The sequence below is a fragment of the Gadus macrocephalus genome, chromosome 3 (assembly GCF_031168955.1).
Source record: "Gadus macrocephalus chromosome 3, ASM3116895v1".
Classification (NCBI taxonomy): domain Eukaryota; kingdom Metazoa; phylum Chordata; class Actinopteri; order Gadiformes; family Gadidae; genus Gadus; species Gadus macrocephalus.
In genome coordinates, this window is record NC_082384.1 from 22338117 (window position 1) to 22359010 (window position 20894).

A 20894-nucleotide genomic window follows, 5' to 3' on the forward strand; every position below is an offset into this window, starting at 1 on the left:
TGATATAGCAATGAACACGCAGAAAGCAACCATACGTTACTGTTGGGGAAAGGGGGTGACTTTCTATTTTGTATATTGTAAATATTGCATATTTTGCCATGTTGACAGTTTGAGACGATGTTCTTGCTGGTATTGCCCACAGCACAGAGTCATGGTTGTATTCATTACTCCTAGACTTTACCTGCGTGACCGCCGCCTGGGCCTGGGGTTGACCCATCCCTGGCCCCCCGGGGACATTCAGGGCTCCCGTGGTGGAGCCCGGGGGGAACTGCTTCTGGGCCAGCAAGGGTCCCTGGCTCGCCGTCTGCCCCACCATGCTGCCTCCACTGTGGGCCGCCATCATGCCCTGGGCCAAAATAATATTACACACACATACGTTTTATATTTATTATTATTATTTTTTTTTAAGGTTTCTTTATTCTTTTCTTTTTTTTCTTTTTGCATACATCAAAACATTGTTAACAAGTTATTTCTTGTTGAATACAGAGAATAAAAAACGAGTGAAACAATCAATACTGTTCGTAACCAGCAAAAAAAAATACCCGGGCTTCAGAAGTGAGATTCGGGCATTCAGTCCCGAAAGCCATCCCCCGGCTCCGCGCCTGTCTTTACCTACTCACTTTTTTATATAATCTGTTTTTTTAGGGATTCTACTGTTAATCCTTTTGTGTAAGTGACTTGTTTTCTGTGCTCCGTCTCATTAAACAAGGTAACTATATGCTCTCTGGGACATGTGGGAGGAGGTCTGCCCTTAGCTTCTTTATTGCACAGTTTATTTAAAGCTCAGTGTGTAACTTTTCAACCGGCTCTTTTCTTCAAATGACCTGTACATTTCTGTAGTCCATGCTGATCGATAGTAAATTCAATGTTATCAGTACATGTAAATACTGTACATTTGTATATACAATTGCTATATCAAATAAAATATGTTGAAGCGGGCGGACGCCTCTTTGTTTAAAATAATCATACATTGGGCCTCCCTCCCACTCACGCCAACCAGCCGATCGCGCTGCGCTAGTTGGTGTCCAACAGTAACAGTTACACTGATACTGAAGTTTTAAATTCTGAAAGTCTCCTACTGATGGGGAGGGACGCATTCTGAAGCCTTCAGACTTTACCAGTACGGTTACAACTAGGGATCGACCGATATATCAGTCGGCCGATATTCACGGTTTTTACGTGTATCGGTATCGGCCGATACGCGGCTGATTTTCGCCGATTAAAAAAAAAAAAAAATGTACTTGTTCTACCTCACCTGTTTTTAATATTTGTTAAATATTGTTTTTTATATTGAAGTTCAATAAATGTTCCTTTAAAAAAATAAATAAAAAAAATCGGCTCAAGAAAATCGGTATCGGCGTATCGGCGTGTCGGCGTATCGGCTAAGGCTGATGAAAAAATATCGGTATCGTATCGGCCCTTAAAAATCGGTATCGGTCGATCCCTAGTCACAACCTAGTGAAATCACAGCAATAGAGGGAGACCATCCGGCTTAGAGACAGACAAAAAAGTATCCGATTTTATTTTAGAAATGAATGGATAACAGAAGCAATATGTGAATGACTTCCTTCTCTCTCTCTCAACCACTCACTGAAAGACAAGCAGGCACATAAATACACAGTTCCTGATTGGATCAGATTGCAGACACATGTCCGCAATCAGATCCCATCACCCCAGCAGACCCGGTGCTCCATACTCCCCCTGCAGGCCAGACGCCGCCCCACCTCCACAGTCTCCATGAGGGAGAACCGCAATGAGTGTTGGGGAAAGAAGTGGACATGAGTGCCGCTGCACTGGGGGTCTGGGGCTGGCTGGAGAGCGGTTGCTGGGGCGTCAGAGGGGTGTTACCCTCTACATCTTCTGGCAGGACGGCAGGGAAAAAAATCTAAAGCACCCTCCCTGGTGGAGGTAGGGAAGGTGCACTCACTCTGTGGCCTGGGGCCCAGGGCACTGGGCAGGGGGAGGCCAGGCTGCTGCCCCCCTGTGCGGTCAGGGGGGCCTGATTAATGATCTGCTTCTGCAGCCGCGAGCGCCTCTTCTCTTCCAGTTCCTTCTGGATTTTGTAGAGCTTCTCAGCCAGGAAGTGGAGATACTCGTCCTACGGGGAGAGGAGGGAAATGAACCAGAATACATCGAATCAACTTTAGGAGTGTCTTTTGCTTTTCTTATCACTGCAGATTCTAAAAGAGTGAGTCAGATGCCATCCCAGAAGTGAAGCTGCCAAGGTTTGTCCTTGTGGCAGCCTGTTTCCAGAGACTCACCCTGCTGTTCGCCGACTCGTACATGTCCCCTTCCACCTTCTTGGCGTAGGCCACCAGGTTCTCCATTCGCCTGTCCTTCAGGGCTGCCGGGTCCGGAGTGGGGAATATGGCTTGTACTCTGCAGCCCCAGGGAACACAAGACAAGAGAGAGAGATAATACAAGAGAGAGAGACGAGAGAGAGAGACAGAGACGGAGCGTAGAGGGAGAGAGAGAGATGAGATTCAGCAGTGTTACTTACAACAATACAAATATCCCAGGCCAACAACTTCCTCAGCTTCCTCAAATGATAGAGCCTGCAGTTGATCCAACTTCCCCACAAGAACTCTCTTACAGACAAGCATTCTTTGAACACAATAGGAGATGATTTACAACCAGATATTGATAGCTGTTCCACTGTTCATGACTGGTGCGTGCAGTAGCCATGCATTGAAAGCATAGCGAACATCTACTGCAGGTGTGTGTACGTACAGCTTGTGGACCAGGTGATTGCGGAGGTCCTGTGTCACGTGTTCATGCCACGTCTTCCTGGTGCCGGTGGCGGAGAGGGGAGCTGCCGTGGGTAAGTTTCCCTTAGAGGCCACAGAAGAGCCGTCCGAGAGCAGCTGACTGGAGAGCCAAAGGCGGGTCGGCGGGAGAATCATAGGGAAAAACAGGCCGCAAGTCATGTCAGTGCGTTTCACTTCTAAAGCCCGTAAACCGTTAGATTCTCAAAGGGCTTGTCTGGCCCACATTATACAACACCCTGCAACCCTACAGCCAGAAACAAGTCGACAAGGCCAAGGGAAGAAACCTTGAAGAGGGAGCCCTCCTTCCTTTTCTTCTTCTCACAGCTGGAGCAGCCAATTAAGCCATCCAAGATGGCTGACACTGAAGTCACCTGTGTACCTGTGCAGCTCATTTGAGCTGTTTTACTAAAGATTGGAGTTCAAAAGTACTTATTTAAGATTATTTTTTGAAAGGAGAATGCCCGCTAAAAAATCAAAAGAAGAGATGGATGAAATTAGGCAATCTCTGAGCAACATTCTACAAGAGATTGGCAAAATTGCCTTGCAGCAAACGCAGATACTCAAGTTGTTTGAACAGGTAGACGGCCTCCAAAAGCAACTGATCAGTCTTAAAAACGAGAACAAAGAGAATTATCGGGAAATAGTAAACCTGAAAGTCAGAATGGATGAATTTGAACAATACTCGCGCATTTATGATGTGATAATCACCGGGTTGAAGACCAGACACCGCTCCTATGCAAACGTCACAGCCTTGGCTGCACCCGGAGGGGATTCCCCGCAGGCCGAGTTGGAGACGCTGGAGACCCAGGTCGTTCAATTCCTCAGTGGCAGGGACCTGCCTATTCAACACCAACACATCGCGGATTGTCACGTTTTCCCCCGCAAACAAACCAACGCGCAGCAGCCTCCGGCGATCATAATACGATTTGTGAGTAGAAAACACAAATCTGAGTTACTGAAGCAAGGACGCAAGCTGAAGGGGACCGGTGTTTACCTTAACGAGCACCTTACGGAAAAAAATGTCGATATTGCCAGACTAGCCCGCAGACTCAGGAAAGAAAATAAGATCAAGTCTATGTGGACAAGGAATTGTAAAGTCTTCGTTAGACTTAATGGAGCCTCACCGGATTAAGAAAAGGTGCTTGTCATAAGGGAGATCAATGAACTGGAGCAGTATGATGAAACTTAAAGGACGGCTTGTCTGTCACTGCAGCTGGCCTACTACTGCGATCACCGTAAGGATCCATTATACTTTATTTAAATATGGACCGTGTCTTCACCAGTGTCTGGCCAAAAGTTATCCTTGTCTCTCAAGATATCAAGGTATTCATCTCTTCCTACTCTATGTCCTCTTCTGTCTCATTCCCTTTAGACGCCGCAACAGTCTCTCATACATTCTATCCATTTGAGCTCAATACGGACAATGATGGAATTTATGAGACTTTCTTTAATCCTGATATGATTTATAATGCCACAAACTCTGCTAAACTGTCATGTGATTATTTCACTGAATCACAGCTCAATATTATGTTTCATGAGGGGGTCAAAAATGTATTTTCTACTTTTCATTTGAATATACGCAGTCTGCCTAAAAACTATGATTGTTTGAAACTATATCTATCAACACTGTCACACTCATTTTCAGTTTTAGCTTTTTCTGAAACATGGTTAAATTATGATATTGTGAGTCTTTATCCTTTGTCGAACTATAATTCGACTCACTCCTGCAGAAACAACAGAACAGGAGGAGGAGTTTCTTTGTTTGTCTCAAATGTTTATAATTTCATCACAAGAAAGGATTAGAGTATTGAGTTCGATTCAACCCTTGTGGAAACTGTATTATCGACATTGCATTAGGTAATAAAAAAAACATGATAGTCGGTTGTATTTATAGGCCACCCGATTCAGATATCAATACGTTTAATTACGCATTGTATTCTACTTTAGAAATCATTAACAAGGAAAATAAATTGTGTGCATTATTGGGGGATTTCAATATTAACTTGCTCAAAGAGGATCTGGTATCCATAACAGTCTTTCTGAACACACTTTACTCTGTTAATTTTTATCCCTTAATTACAAAGCCATCTCGTATTACTAGATCATCAGAATCTTTAATTGACAACATTCTTTTTAATTCTCTGGATTATGAAATCACTCCGGGTTTATTGATGTGTGATATTTCAGATCATCTTCCGGTATTTCAGATTGTTCATGCTATTGATCCTCCTAATGCTAAAGGTACTAATTCTACTTGTGGCCAATTTCAATTTCGTAATTTCACCAGAAATAACCTGCAATCTTTCAAAACAGCCATCAGGTACGTCTCTTGGGATGAGGTTCTTGGGCTAAATGATGTTGATGCAGCTTATCACCTACTGATTAATTCAGCTCTAGAATCATCTTTTCCGATGAGCAGCCATAAGTCTAAAATTAATTCTGCAAAAGGGAGACCTTGGATTACTGAAGATCTGAAGAAACGCTCCCGTAAAAAAAATAAACTCTATAGGAAAGCTATTACAAACTCCATCCCTTCTAAGATAGAAACTTATAAGAAATATAAAAACAAATTTATAGCATATATAAGGAAAGCAAAAAAAATATTATGCAGTAAAATTCACCCAAGCTTCAAACGATATTAAGTCAACCTGGAACCTCATTAATCATTTGTTGAATCGCAAGAAATCGGCAGCAACTGCACCTGCAGAGATGCGTGGGAAAGAGAGTATCCTCTCTAACCCTAACGAAATAGCTGATGGCTTTAATACTTTTTTTGTTAATGTTGGCTCGGATCTGGCATCAAGTATCTTGGATACAAATGAGAACCCTTGTAACTTGATTAAGGGGCAATATTCTCCTCTCAATACCTTTGTACCTCCAACTTCACAGGAAGTCCATAATATCATAATGGAATTAAAGAATTCAGCCCCAGGTCATGATGGCATAAAGAGCGTCTTGATCAAAGAAACCATTGATCATTTAATTCAACCGCTAACCCATATTCTTTCTTTATCACTCCAATCTGGAATTATTCCCCTCGATCTTAAAATTGCTAAAGTTATCCCTGTTTTCAAAACAGGTGATACTGTTGATTTTGGAAAATATAGACCTATATCCATCCTGCCTTGCATCTCTAAATTATTGGAAAAATTAGTTTATGCAAGAATATCCAAGCACTTAACTGTAAACAAGATCCTATATGCTCACCAGTATGGATTCCGTAAAAAACATTCAACAGAGCATGCCTTACTCGAGCTAACTAACATAATTTCATCCGCCATGGATACTAGTAAGTTTGCCATTGGGATCTTCTTAGACTTAAGCATTCGATACCGTTAACCACAGTATTCTGATTTCCAAATTAAATAGATATGGAGTGGAGGATATTGCCCTGAAATGGTTTAAAAATGATCTAACTAACAGACAACAATATGTGTCGCTTAATGGCTATTCTTCTACCAAGTCCAGAATCATACATGGGGTGCCACAGGGTTCAATACTGGGCCCTTTATTATTTTTGATTTACATAAACGATTTAGCCATGTCTTGTAAACATCTTTTTCCTGCATTATTTGCTGATGACACTAATCTTATAGCAACTCATAATGACTTTAATTATTTGATTAACTGTGTAAATGATGAATTATTCTCTATTACCAAATGGTTTCAAATGAATAATTTAACACTTAACGTGAATAAATGTAACTTTGTGATCTTTTGCAACACAAACAAGTCTTAAACCCCAAAGAACAAGCAAAAGTATTCATTAATGGATCAGAAATTATGCAAGTAAAAGCTACCAAATTTTGGGGAATTTTAGTTGATGAAAGACTTAACTGGTCATATCATATAGACTTGGTTTGCAAAAGGTCCACGAAGATTATGTGCATATTAAGAAAAGTGTGTCCTCTAATTCATCCTTCTGCTCATTTAACGTTATATTATAGCTTTTTGTTTCCTTATTTGAACTACTGTAATCTGGTCTGGGCAGCTTCATATCCCAACCATCTCAAAAAATTATGTATCATTCAGAAGCGATTCTTCTCACATTCGAACAGATATGCTCCATCAGCACCACTTTTTATAAATTTTTCTATTATGCCAATTCACAAATTAAATATCCCACTCACTCTTCAAAAAGCAGCTTAAAAAACATCTTATCCTTTCATGAATCATCTTATTACTGAATTTTGATTATTTTAGATTTATTTATGTACTTTGTCTCCTTATTTTCTAAAGTTTATTTGTTAGCCTTATAAATATGATTTGTTTGTGATTATTGACAGGGGTGGAACTCTTGTACAAGCCCATTGGGCTTCGTTCCCTCCTTGCACCATTATTGTGAATGTGTGCTAAATAAAATAAATAAATAAATAAAAATTGGGATAGTTAGGAGTGCACTAAGGGTCAGATGTCTCTAAACTAATTTGATCATCCACTGTTGCATACGAAGAAGCTCTATGAATATCTGCATCCCTGCAAAGTGTTATGCTGAATGAATGAGGTTTCGGAAATGACAATGTACCAATGATACGGGACTGACTTGTTAGTGTTGAATGCGTTGGGGAGGGAGGGGTCGGCGTGGAGGTGGCTCGGTTTGGACGCGGGCCCGCCGATCCCCGTGCCTCCGGGGGCCATCTGGTTTCCTTTAATGACAAAGACATAGCATCGCGTGACAATCATTTGAGATCCTTTGGATAAGGCGCAGAATCTGAGTTATTGTCATTGCACATGTACTACACAACAAAATGAGATCTCTGCATTTGACCCATCGGCAGCCTCTATTACTGCTGATGCCTTGGTCGAGTGCCCAAGCTGGAATATAACCGCAACATGTATGTCTCAATAATCTTTATGGTGCAGCCTCTTTGACTGCTGTTACTTGTTTGAGTGCACAAGTTAGAGTATTAACCCAATATGTATGTCACTATGGTCTTTGTGGTGCAGCCTTTTTTACTGCACAAGCAGGAGTATAAACCCAGCATGTATGCCTCAAAGGTGCACCCTTTTTACTACACATGTAGAAGTATAAACTCAACATGTATGTCTCAATGGTGCAGCGTTTTTACTGCACACGCAGGTGTATAAACCCAAAATGTATGTCTCTATGGTCTTCATGGCGTGCAAGGAAACTGGAGCACCTGGAGGAAATCCACGTGGACACGGGGAGAACATACATACACACAAGGTCCCCCCGGCCAGGAGTCAGACCCAGGGACTTCGGGCTGTGAGGCAGCACTGTGCCCCGGGCGATGATATCAATGTTTCACATTGAGATGGTTAAAGGGGTTTCCATTTCACACCATAAATATATAACCCAATAAAACAAGCGAAACACGGAATAAAAGTAGTTTGAATTAATTTAAGGGACTGTGATATTATGAGGAGTATTATGGGAAATGTTGCTGAAGAGGTAAACAAACTTTACCAATTGCATTGATGGGTCTCAACTGCTGCGGCAGTGTTTGCTGGGTGTGTGCGTTGGTTGCTCCCGACGTCTGCCCGGCCCCTTGAGCCTGGGTTTGCCCAGGTGTCTGGCTGCTGTAGGGCAGCCCCAAGGCCGCATAGGTCCTCTGCATGGAGCTAGGGTCTATGGGGGTTGAGGTGTTGATGGTAGGGGTGCTGGTCTGGCCGGCACCCACTGACGACATGGGATTGGGAAGAGCGTTGGGAGTGGTTCAATACATTACTTTTGTATTAGAATACAAATTTAGTTACTTGTGTTGGCTGGAGAGAACAAGTATATTACGCATATTACGCACAAGCCGTGGCGTTGTTCTCACCCCCGTGCGAACAAACTAACGACCAAAGAGGCTGGAGCACAGCACTGAGTGTTGAAGGACGCGTCAAAGAACATCAAGAGGAAGAGGAAGGCGGGTTGCACCCAACTAATTTTACAGAATAAACTCCAAATTGTTTTTGAGGGGGCAGCAGTCGAGAGAAAACAAAGACTTTATACGATGGGCCAGAGCCAATTAATCCATGATGTAAGCGAACTTGAGATGAAAATAAAGACCATGAACAAGCATTTCAGTTCAGTACAGAGGCGGGCAGACGGCCAAAGATACGGTTCATGTGGAGCGTTTTTAAATTGGTACTAAAGTTGGGAGGACAGAAAGTTTGTGTTAAACATATGAATAATATAACATGACTTGTACGACTTCATCATTATATTTCTTCCATTATAAAGACAGACTTGTTTGATTCATTTGCTGTTGCAGACATTGGCCCAGGAGGCCGTGTACTCACGCTGCTGGGTGCGTTTGTCACTGGCGTTCTTGAGCGGAAGACACACAGGACAGTCGTGCCGTGTGCAGTTCTTCCAGTGAGAGATGATCTGTCTGGACGACGCACAGTGAGCCACTAGAGAGAGCGAGGCAGAGACAGAGAGACAGAGAGACAGAGAGAGAGAGAGAGAAAGGAGTCGGAGAGCCAGTGAGCAAGCAAGAGGGAGGCAACAGTTCAGATCTGCAGGTTGCCAGCATTCATCAAGTTTTCACTCACTTTTTCATCAAATATTTTGATGTATGCCTGGGGTGACCGGCACTTGTTTATGCACAGAACACACCATCCAAACTCTTGCAAGCTCCACAGTAATAACCTAGGCAAAACAATAAGAACTAGATCTGCAGCAAAAGAATCAACTTGAGGCCATGGTCGGATGAACGTTTCCCCACACGAGAAAAGGAATGTCCATGGTGTAAGATACAATCGCTTGTTCTGCTTTGGAGCTGTGGCTTGCTCAACATTCTAGCAGCTAATCTGAGGGACGATAGCAGCCTGGACATATGAGAGCCAGGGCCTGGAGCACATTGCCTCGCTGCCCAGCGAGCTGCTGCTGCATCAGCAGAAGGACAACAATTATGATGGCTTCAAGCTTCGTGGACAATGCGCAAATACATACAATTACACTGTTTACGCTTTCACAAAATTGAAACACTTTTGGCAGTTCCTCAAATTAGACAGACCTACGGGCCCTTTGGCTGTTTGGCTTCACTGAGCAATCAGCTCATAATTAGATGACTCAGCCAAACTTAACATATCATCAATGAAGAAAGGCTCCCTCAGGTGAATTGTTAACCTACTAACAATTTCCTAGTGAAGGACATTGGTAAAAGTGAAGAAACAGCCCAGAACGCCCGTGTATGTGGTGCGATCAGAAGATGGTGAAAGGGAGAGAGTGCTGCACCGCAACCTCCCTACACAGTGTATGTTCCTTCCAGTGGAACAGGCTGGTGAAGTGACAGGAGAGGAGGTTGAGTCGGATACAGCAGAGGATGAGGAGATGTACGATACAGAGGAAGTTGTGGAGACCGTTCTACCTTGGACAACAGACGGGCAGGTGGATAGACACACAGTAATGGAGGAAGAGGATTTGGATAATGGACAAATGGATCAAGGAGAGGAGGAAAAGACAAGGAGGAGAAACTAGAGCCTGTGGTCGCAGGGGAAACCATGGGCGAGCAGCAAGACCCCCCACGGCAGAGTAAGGAAACTGTTGGTGAGGACACCCCATTAGTGGATCCTAGGAATGAGGGGGAGGTAGAGGTCAATGGGATGAAGTGCAAAGCTCTCATTGACTCTGGCTCTCAGATAACCAGTATTACTCATGGATATTGGTGCAACCACCCAATCCTTAAGAACCAAAAGCTGCAGCCTTCTAAAATACCCATAGAGGGCGCAGCAGGTCCGAGTGTGCCGTACTATTGTGTCCTGCACATTCATTTGAAAGCACTGGGGAAAGAGTTCAAGACTGTGCCTGCCTTTGTTGTCCCTGATTCTGAGTACCGCTCCTCTGTTCCTTTGCTCATGGGAACAAATGTCATCCGTGCCTCCAGGAGGCACCTAAGAGCAGCCTACGGCCAGCAGTTTCTTCATAGGGCTAAGGAAAACCACCCAGAGTGGTACACCGCTCTATTGGAGATTGACGGCACTGACTATGGTGCAGCGGATGACATGGTGGGCCCTGCTGTGCATACTGGCCGTAAGATACGGATTCCTGCAGGGAAAGAAAGAGACTTAAGGTGTGAGATAAAAGCTGGCCCACGGCGAAAGACGTATACTGCCCTGATTGAAGGCAACTCCTCCCTACAGCTTCCCCAGAATCTCCTGGTTGCTAAAGTCTGTGCTGATGTAAAGAGGGGCTGTGCCCCTGTCAGGCTGATGAACCTGTCCCAGCATGCTATTGTGATAAGGCCACACACACATCCGGCCAATGCATTCCTGGTGGACCATGTTGTGGAATTTTCAGACGACAAGCAGAGTAGCTGTCATAGCAATGGTAGTAATAGCTGAGTCTTGACCAAGTAGTGGCAAATTGTAAGGTGGACGTAAGTGAGCAGCGGTCGAAAAAGAACACCAGCGCTCCCTCCTTAACCAGCTAGTGGAGAGGAATGTAGGTGTTTTTCTCCCAGCATCCCCTGGACTATGGCCACACAAAAACAGTGCAACATGACATACCCCTGGCTGACCCTAAGCCATTTCGACTGCCGTACCGCAAGATTCCGCCTGCACAGTGGCAAGATGTGAGGAAACTGTTGACGGAGATGGAGGCAACAGGAGTCATCAGGCCTAGTAAGAGTCCATATGCTTCCCCAGTAGTGATTATCACTAAGAAAGATGGGTCACTAAGGTTGTGCGTAGACTACAGGAAGCTAAACTCCTACAACACGAGAGATGCATTCCCCTTGCCCAGAATAGAGGAGGCTCTGGAAGCTCTGGGCCAAGCAAAGTACTTCTCCACACTTGACCTCACATCTGGTTACTGGCAGGTGGAGGTGGCAGAGCATGACAAGCACAAGACAGCATTCAGCACTCCCATGGGGCTGTTTGAGGCCAACAGAATGCCCTTTGGGCTGCAGAATGCTCCGTCCACCTTCCAGAGACTCATGACCTGCTGCTTTGGGGATTTGAACTTCACCCACCTTCTGATCTATCTCGACGACCTCATAATGTTCTCCAAAACTTTTGAAGAACACCTGGAGAGATTGCAGCTAGTTTTAGACAGGCTTCAGGAACATGGCTTGAAGTTGAAGCCCGCCAAGTGCCATCTTGTGAGGAAAGAGGTCCAGTACTTGGGTCACTTGGTGTCTGCAGAGGGGATCAAGACAGACCCAGAGAAGATCAGCAGGGTAAAGGACTGGGAGAGGCCCACTAATCGGAAGGAATTACTGGAGTTCTTGGGGTTCGCTGGATATTACAGGCGGTACGTTGAAGGCTACTCAAGTATAGCTGCTCCTTTATACCGCCTCACATCTGGTGATCCCAGAAAGAAAATAAGGGGAAAGAAGAGATTGGGCGTCCATTCTCTGTCCAAACGGACAACAACCCACTCAAATATGTGATGTCCTCTGCAAAGCTGGATGCAACAGGCCAGCGGTGGGTGTCTCGGCTTTCTGCATTCGACTTTGACATTCAGTATCGAAGGGGACGGAGTAACGCAAATGCTGACGCCCTCTCCCATATGTCCAGCCAGGAGGTCACGCAGGTCCTACGAACCTGTCCTCAGCAGGTAACTACCAGTGAGAATGAGCACGTAGAGGGACAGCCCACCCAAGAACCAGGCGGCTCCCCTGGAAAGACCACTGAAGACCCTCAACCACCAAACCCTCAATGGCCAACGTCTAGTGAGCCCTATAAAGAGGTGGGGACAGAATCCCTGCCTGCCATGACAAAACAGGAGATCTGTGTGGGGCAGAAGGAGGACCCCGTCATTGGCCCCGTCTTGCACTTTAAATCTTTAAACCACAAACCAAACCGCAGCGAGAGATTAAGTGGTGGTGGGCAAGTGTGCCTTCTCTTAAAAGAGTGGAGGAGAGTGGTAGTAAGGGACGGTATCATGTACCGCCGCATCCAAGACGGCCAAAGGGGAGTAGTGGAGCAGTTGGTATTGCCAGAGAAGCTACGTGCAATGGTCAGGACTGCTCTCCACGATGACTCAGGGCATCTAGGATTTGAGAGGACGTTGCAGATGATAAGAGAGAGATTTTACTGGCCAAGAATGTTCCAGGACATCAAGGCTTGGTGTGAGCAGTATGAAAGGCGTCATCTCAGGAAGACTCCAACTGCAGGCCTCAGGGCTCCCCTGGTCAGTATCCACTGCAGATCTCAGGGCTCCCCTGGTCAGTATCCACAGCAGTGCCCCCATGGAGCTTGTGTGTGTGTGCCAACGTAGTTCGTGTGTGCGCCATCTTGTTTCATGTTTGACCCTAATGCATTGGTTCTCAAAGTGCGGCCCGCGGGCCAATGGCGGCCCGCGGAATCATTCCTGGCGGCCCGCAATGACATACATAATTATGCAAGTTATAAAAAAAAAAAAAACTATTTTTTTTTTTTTTTATCAATATTAATTTAAACAAATATAAATAAATATAAAGAGAAAATTTGACTCTCTCTAGCTTTCAATTAAATCCTTTTACATTTTTTAGTTTTAATCCGGCTGTACATTACTTTGAAAGGGTGAACCTCAGTTTCATGATTTAGACCTCACTTGACCTCACTCCCAGAGGTCCACGGTGCGGGTGCAATGTTTTTTTTCACCACTGGGATGCTGACGGCGTTTCCCGCCCAAACATTTTTTCCTTTGGCGGCCCTCAGTCGAATTTTGGGTTCCTAAATTGGCCCTCAGTTGTCAAAACTTTGAGAACCCCTGCCCTAATGGTTCCAAGGTGAGCAGTGTTTTAGTTATCTTGCACAATCTATATTTTGATAAATATAAGTTTAAACCACCCATCCGTTCAGTTTGTTTGGTCAATATGTTGCAGAGGATGTTCGTTTACCTGTTGGGTGTTATATGTGATGTGTGTGTTTGCGTTTACTGCTTAATTTAATGTTTTCGTCCTTTTCTTCTTTTATTTGAAAGAGAATGTTTATTTAATTATATAGTTTATGGTTGCATGTATTTATTTTTACATTTTGTTGGGTCAAAGAGTATTTTCTAATTCTTGTTACACGTTTGACCCTAATGGTTCCAAGGTTCCAAGTTCCAAGACGACTGACTATTGAAGAATTTCCACTGTTGGGGAATAAATTGCCAATATTGCCGATATTTAGATTCTACATCTGCTTCAAGTTATTATTTGAGATTAAAGCACTGACAAGGAACTATAAATCAAGGCCTTCTTGTTTTGAAGGCGCCTCACAAAAAACAGATTTGATAGTTTCCAATTAACAAATACAGAAGTTAAGTTTAATGTTTGTTATACAGTCCATGTGCTCATCACACACACTGCTGATTTTTACTGCTTTTTTGGTTGACTGCTAGAGGGATACACAGAGATATCAATTTTGTATTCATTGGAGAATTTCGGAAACTTGACTCATCAGGTTTAATTGCATTTTAGTTGTTGTTCAGTTGTACCCTGCTGTTCATGGCTGGGTACTTTGAAAATGGCCTATCCTGTAGAAATATTCACAGAACGAAGACTTTAGAAAAGTGCTGCTGCCTGACTCCACAGCTGTTATAAAAAACTAGGAGACACTAGGACTCACTACAGGGATTGTGTATTTAGTTCCCCGCGTCAGATCGCAGCGTGAATCCGTGTTAATTATGATAGCCAGTAGGGTGGGTGAGGCACAGTGGCGGCTGGTGGTTTTTAAAGTTAGGGAGGAAGGACTGCGCGCTTGGTTGCCATTGGCCTGCTTGCACTGTTGGTGTATGGTGGAATAAGAATGTGAGACTCAAGTTGTTTCAGGGTGTTTTGGTGAACTACAAAATAGTGGGGAGGGATAGTTATGTGAATAAAATTGATACAGAGCCACGAGTGGCATCACTGCAATTTGAAAGCTGGTGGGCAGCATGTCTTTGAAATGGACTACAAGGACAGAAGGAAAGGATGCAAAGCCCATTAGTCAAATCAGGCCTACTCTTGATTTGTAAAAGTAAATAGAAAAAATCTGGGCCTATTTTTGCCCTCAATGACTGAAGTGATTGGTGTTAATTTAGCTATGTTTATTTTCAGTTACAATTTGTCTTAAGAAAAACTCAAGACCAAAAGTGATGCCATTTAAAATGCATCATGCTCTGAATCATTCACCCTTTCCACACCCTCTCCACAATATCAAACAGAAGTACAGTCAGAGTAACAAACTAGTAAAAGAAAGAGAACATTATTTCAAACAACCTGATTTATAGGCATGGTGCCTAGCAAGGAAAGTCGCATAGCAGCACCAACGTGAACTTGAAACTTGTCGTGGCATTTGGTTGCCCTATCAAGATTTTGAAACCATGAACAGCCCTCGTTGGAGATTTGCCATTATTGATTAGCAAACAGGGCCACCAATACAATTGGTTCGCTAGTATTGGATAGTATAGTATTTTCCCAGCCTAACGTGGTTACAAGTAGCCCAATTGGGTGGGAAATGAATGGGAGTCAACGGAGGCTGAGGCCTGAAGTAATTGTCAATAGGCGATAGGAGGTGCTAATGTCCCTTTCCCCAGGGAAACGAACATTATATATTCAAAGGCATTAAAGTAGTCATATTTAAGGGCATTAATTCATTACAGTAGTCTGGGCAATCTACATTTTTTATTCTCAACAATGTTAAGGAGAATCTTTCTCTCTCTCCTCAATGGAGAAGCCTCCACTGGTGAGGCAGTATCGTGCCTGAGGCAGTAGGATAGGTGAGGCGGCACGGTTGGTCAGGCAGAAAGGTGGGTGAAGCAGTAGGGTGGGTGAGGCAGTAGGGTGGGGGAGGCAGTAGGGTGGGGGAGGCAGTAGGGTGGGTAAGGCAGTAGGGTGGGGGAGGCTGCTGTGTGGCGAGACGCAGCAGGATGGGTGAGGCAGTAGGGTGGGTGAGTTAGTAGGGTGCGTGGGTGAGGGAGCAGGGTGGGTGAGGCAGCAGGGTGGGTGAGGCAGCAGGGTGGGTGAACGTACACAACGACCACATGAGGCGGAGACACTCACCCTGGCAGGACTTGCCGGCCTGGCAGTGGGTCATGTGGTTCAGCACGTTCTTCATGGTGCGACAGTGCGGGAGGGCACAGGCCCTCACCTCCCCGTTGGCCTGCTCTCGACGCTGGCACTTGTGTGCATGGAGCAGCAGGACCAGCTGCTGCTGGATCAGCTTGCGCTTCTCCGGGTCAGCTGTGGGGACGGCCGCGGGCGCCGGCACGCCACTCGTACCGCCTCCCAGGGCCAACATGGCCGCCTGCTGCTGGGGTCGTTGCTGGAGATGCGGAAGGAGAGGGGGACAGAAGCTAGATACATTTAAGTACCTCGGTGTCCAGATCACCGGTGATCTGACGTGGTCTACCCACCAGGACACCATGGTAAAGAAAGCCAGACAGAGACTGTTTCATCTCAGGAGGCTGAAGAAATTCGGAATTACTCATACTCATCTTCATCCTCATCCGCTTATACGGGGTCGGGTCGCGGGGGGAGCAGGGGATTGGGTTTTAGGTTATAGCAGTCAAGCAGGGGGCCCCAGACTTCTATGACCCCAGACTTATGACCCCAGACTTATATGACACCAATACATTGCTGTCATATACGCAATGTATTGTGTATATGACAAATAAAATCTGACCCAAGAGATGGTTTCAGTTTCTTTTTAAAACACAAAGCTGTTCTTCCGTCTATCGAAGTTCTAAGATTTGGGGAATCCGCAAGATGTTTTGTGCAATTCTAAACCTATATTATCCCGTCATTACTCCTTAGCCATTCGGACAGGGGTAGGGTGAAAGAGTAAAAGCCTTTTATTATATAAGAAATTAAAGAAATTAGGCCAATCTGTTAATTATCCCCAGAGTAAACACGGAACATGGGAAGGCAGGATTTAGTTACTACGCAACAAATAGCTGGAATAAACTCATTAAAACAAGACTGAAGACTTTTATGCTTGCTTTAGCTTTCTGCTAAATCTTAAATACATTGCACTTCCTAAAAAGCTTTTTTAACTTAGCCTTTATTTTCTATTTTAATACTAAAATGCCTTTTAACTTTCTATTTTACTCATTTATTTGCATAGGTTTTCTTTTACTTATCTATTATTTTATTGTATGACAATGTTTATATGTGAAGCACTTTGAGTCTGCATTGTGTATGAAAAGTGCTACATAAATAAAGTTGCCTTGCCTTGCCTACCAATGGTTAATGTTGAAAACAGTTTAAAACAAGTATCAAGTGGGGAGATTGTCAAGTTAAATTTGTTGGCGCCTCTATTATATTATTTAGGGTAGCCTGTAATCAACTTGTGTGGACTTCCTGGAAACATGGACCTACCGGTAAGGCACAGACTTGGAAAACAGTCTTTTTTTAATAAACTCCTGCTATGCTAACTAAGTTAATGATGGTTCGTTCTTTTTTTTGTGTAGGGGCCCAAATCATGCTACTTCAGAGGTTTGGTACTTATTTTGAGCTGTGCCCCTAGCCAATACCATGTAAGCCAAACAATGCGCCGAGCAAACTCTATGCTTGATTTTTCAATTAAAAAAGTATCTGGAGGGCTTATTTGACGGGTTTACATGCCAAAACAAAGACCCTGGGTTCAATTTTCGCCGGAATTACACTTTAAGTTAAGCAAAAGAAACCAATCCCAACCCAAATCCACAGGAAGCAATCCGAACCCAGGGCAAACCAACGCCAAACAAACCATCTCCATCAGGGAGAGGCTGATCCACAATCAAGGGAATTTATCAGCCGTTCTGCAGGGGAAGGGGCCGTCTCGGCCTGCTGCGACGGCTGGTACTTGGCTTTTCTCTGCTGGATGAACGCTAAGGATGTCTAGGACTTGCAACTTGCCCTAGGCATGACCCTGCCCTGCATGATTGCCATCCTCCTTCTCCTCGCCATGGTGGCCCGCTGCTGCTTCATCTTGGGATCCCTGTTGGCCATCTTATGCTCCTCCATGATGTAGCAATGAACACGCAGGTCAACGTCCTGACGGCAGATAGGGAGAGAGGCCGATAGAAACCATGAGTTAGTGTGGGGAAAAAGGGGGAGCAAAAGGGGCGGAGGCTAAAAAGCTGATTGGGTTTTAGGTTATAGCCAATCAACCTAGTTATGGTGAGGGTTATGGTAAGGTTTACAGGTTATGGTTAGGTTTAGGTGTTAGAGTATCGGTGAATCCACTGTTACTGATGGAATTCGAACACCATGGTGGACCACCATGGTCTCAATACCGAGAATGCAAAGAACGGACTTGTGGTCTTGGGGAGAACATACTTGCTCTTCATACTTGGAAGAAGGAACTTGCAAGGTCACAAGCACGCAGAACGATGTTGACAGTTTGAGAAAATGTTTTTGCTGGTATTGCGCACAGCACAGTCATGGTTGTAGTCATTACTCCAAGACGCAACTATGCTTCTGCCACACACACACACACACACACACACACACACACACACAGTTTGTGTGTGATGTTGTGCCATCTGCTGGTAAAGTGGTGCAATACGCTTAAGAGTAATTACTGTAACTGACAGCGACTTCATGGAATTAGATATCGAAACCAACCTGTTATTGTTTGGGAGGTGCCCTCTATGGAAACTTTCTCTGAATGGAAACTTTCAGGTTTCTGCTACCTTCTGAAGCTTTGATAGGTTGATAGAATAATGTTCGATGATTCACATGTAGGTTATCAAACATCGTTGCCAGATTTCAGAGCAGACAAGTCTATAGATCATGTGGCCCGCATTTTGACTTTAGTTGATTCTGAGAATATTATTTAAGTTTTTCCGAAAATATCGGAGCCCTGACGCGGAAACTAACCAAAAAAAATTAAACACACGCGCACAAACTTTATACTATTATACTTGTCCGGGAAGCCTTACCCTCTTACGGCAGCGATCCTCCAAATCAACCGTGGTCCAGATCAGCTCCACAGATTAAACTCCACACATCCGCACACACTTTCGTTATAGGACGGGTGGGCGGGGCAGCTCTAGCAAAGTGACGGAAACGTGTTTTAGGTCCCACCTATAGTCAAATAAAAGGAATTACCCGATTATATTAGACATTAATATAAAACTATTTACAAACTCTTCCCCACAACTCAAAGCGGATCCTTAATGTGTTAAACAGGAGGACAGACCCAGTTTGCACCAACCTATTTATAAAAATGTATTCTTGATTAAATCTAGGTTTAGCTCCAGCAGCAGACATGGCCTCCGGTGAGGGTCATATGTACCTGCAAGCAGGTACATGTGTGGCCTGAAGAGTCTGCAGAGGCACTCAAGGACTGTTTCAACACCACTGATTAGAATAAGTTTAAGCAGGCTGCCTGCCACCCATAATGACTCCAGTGACCTCCAGGAATACAGTGACACTGCCTTCATCACCAATTACATTGAGGATGTAACAGAACTGAAGACCATCACCGTGTGGACCAATCAGAAGCCGTGGCTGACAGAGGAAGTGTACAGGCTCCTGAAGGCTCGGAACGCTGCCTTCACAGCAGGAGATGGGTGGAGGGCCTGAGAACAGCTAGGGCCAACCTGTCTCGCGGCAGCAGAGAGGCAGTACTCCAAGAAGATTTCCCCCCGCTTCAACAACAGCGGAGACACACCGAGCCTGTGGCAGGGGCTACTGATCAGACTACAAGCCCCCACGCGGACCTGTGATAGCACCATCTCTCTGCTGAACGAGCTGAACTCCTTCTTCGCTCGCACAGAACACCACTCCTGCACAAAAGTTGAGGGACTGTGCGAGGGAACTCACAGATGTCTTTACAGACATTTTTAACATCTCGCTGAGGCAGGCTGTGGTCCCCGCGTGCTTCAAAGCCACCACCATCATCCCGAAGAAATCGACTTCCGTCCGGTGGCACTCACTCCCATCTCAATGAAGTGCTTCGAACGGCTGGTCAGGCAACAAAAAGCAGGCACATAAATACACTCTCCCTGAATGGCCTGATTGCGAGCAGGTGCCCGCAATCAGACCCAAACAACCCAGCCGATCCGGTGTGCTTCCAACATGCCCATACTCCACCTGCAGGCCAGACGCCACACGACCCCTCACATAGATATAGCTCGGGAGTATTTTAAATTGAAGGGTTTTTGATAGAGGTTTAACAGACCTCTGATATGTGTACATTGGTGGATACAATTCCAGGCCTACACTACGAGAGTAACGTGAAACGTTTTGTTTTTTTGTGAAGGGGAAGTATCAATAAATGGTGACAAGTCTCTCCTCCCCCCCTCCCTGTACCCCTTCCAGTTTGCATATCGGTCAAAACGGTCGACCGATGACGCCATCGCCACTGCCTTCCACGCAGCTCTCACACACCTGGACACGAAAGACCCCTATGTTAGAATGCTGTTCATCGATCTTAGCTCAGCATTCTACACCATCATCCCCCAACAACTTAATCACAAACTGGACCGGCTGGGGCTGAACACCTCACGGTTCAACTGGCTGTTGGACTTCCAGACCGGAAGACACATCCAGCACCATCACGAATAAGAGGGCCCCCCCAAGGATGTGTACTAAGCCCCCTCCTCTTCAACCTGCTGACCCACGACTGCACTCCATCACACACTTCCAACCTGTTTGTGAAGTTCGCGGATGACACAACTGTGGTGGGTCTCAACCGCAACAGGGATGAGTCACACCACAGGCGCGAGGTGGAAGAAGATAAAAGAGTGTAGTAGACTACGGGAAAAAGCGCACCCAGCATGCTCCTCTGACCATTGACGGTGCTGCAGTCAGTGAAGAGGGTGAGCAGCACCAGGTTTCTTGGTGTGCACGTCACAGAAGACCTTTCCTGGACCACCAACATCGCATCGCTAGCCAAGAAGGCTCAACAGCGCCTTTACTTTCTCAGGAAACTGAGGAGAGCCAGAGCCCCGGCCCCCCCCCCCCCCCCCCCCCATCATGTGCACTTTTTACAGAGGCACTGTCCCTCCAGCGCATCGTGAGAGCGGCCGAGGGGATCATTGGTGCCACTCTCCCCTCCCTTGAGGACATATACAGCACCCGCCTCACCCGCAAAGCCCTCTGCAGTGCAGGTGATCCCACCCACCCGTCACAAGGCTTCTTCAACCTGCTGCCCTCAGAGAGGAGGCTGCGGATTCTCCGGGCCAGGACCACCGGACTGAAAAACAGCTTCATGCACCAGGCTGTCAGAATGCTCAACTCCCTCCCCTTCCCCTTCCGCCTCCTCACTAAAAGCCATGGACTCTGTGCCCCC

General features: G+C 45.3%; 1 protein-coding gene and 1 long non-coding RNA gene across 3 annotated transcripts; both read right to left on the minus strand.

The window, feature by feature from the left end:
• Window positions 1–283: 283 nt before the first annotated feature.
• Window positions 284–18908, minus strand: LOC132454575 (uncharacterized). Its single transcript, XR_009524953.1, has 4 exons — window positions 18894–18908; window positions 18538–18682; window positions 17499–17647; window positions 284–326 (listed from the first exon to the last, which is right to left on the minus strand). It is a non-coding gene; the product is annotated as an uncharacterized LOC132454575 (long non-coding RNA).
• LOC132454573 (CREB-binding protein-like) lies at window positions 1493–17458 on the minus strand. Of its 2 annotated transcripts, XM_060048026.1 has the most exons (7): window positions 15674–17458; window positions 9018–9131; window positions 8197–8409; window positions 7312–7414; window positions 2731–2868; window positions 2262–2379; window positions 1493–2098 (listed from the first exon to the last, which is right to left on the minus strand). In XM_060048026.1, exons 1-7 carry the CDS (start codon window positions 16035–16037, stop codon window positions 1886–1888), a joined length of 1263 nt encoding a protein of 420 aa, XP_059904009.1. In that variant the 5' UTR covers window positions 16038–17458; the 3' UTR covers window positions 1493–1885. The 2 variants fall into 2 exon arrangements, with proteins under 2 accessions (XP_059904009.1, XP_059904010.1); XM_060048027.1 differs by lacking the exon at window positions 8197–8409 and having other exon boundaries at window positions 15674–17454.
• Window positions 18909–20894: the final 1986 nt, after the last annotated feature.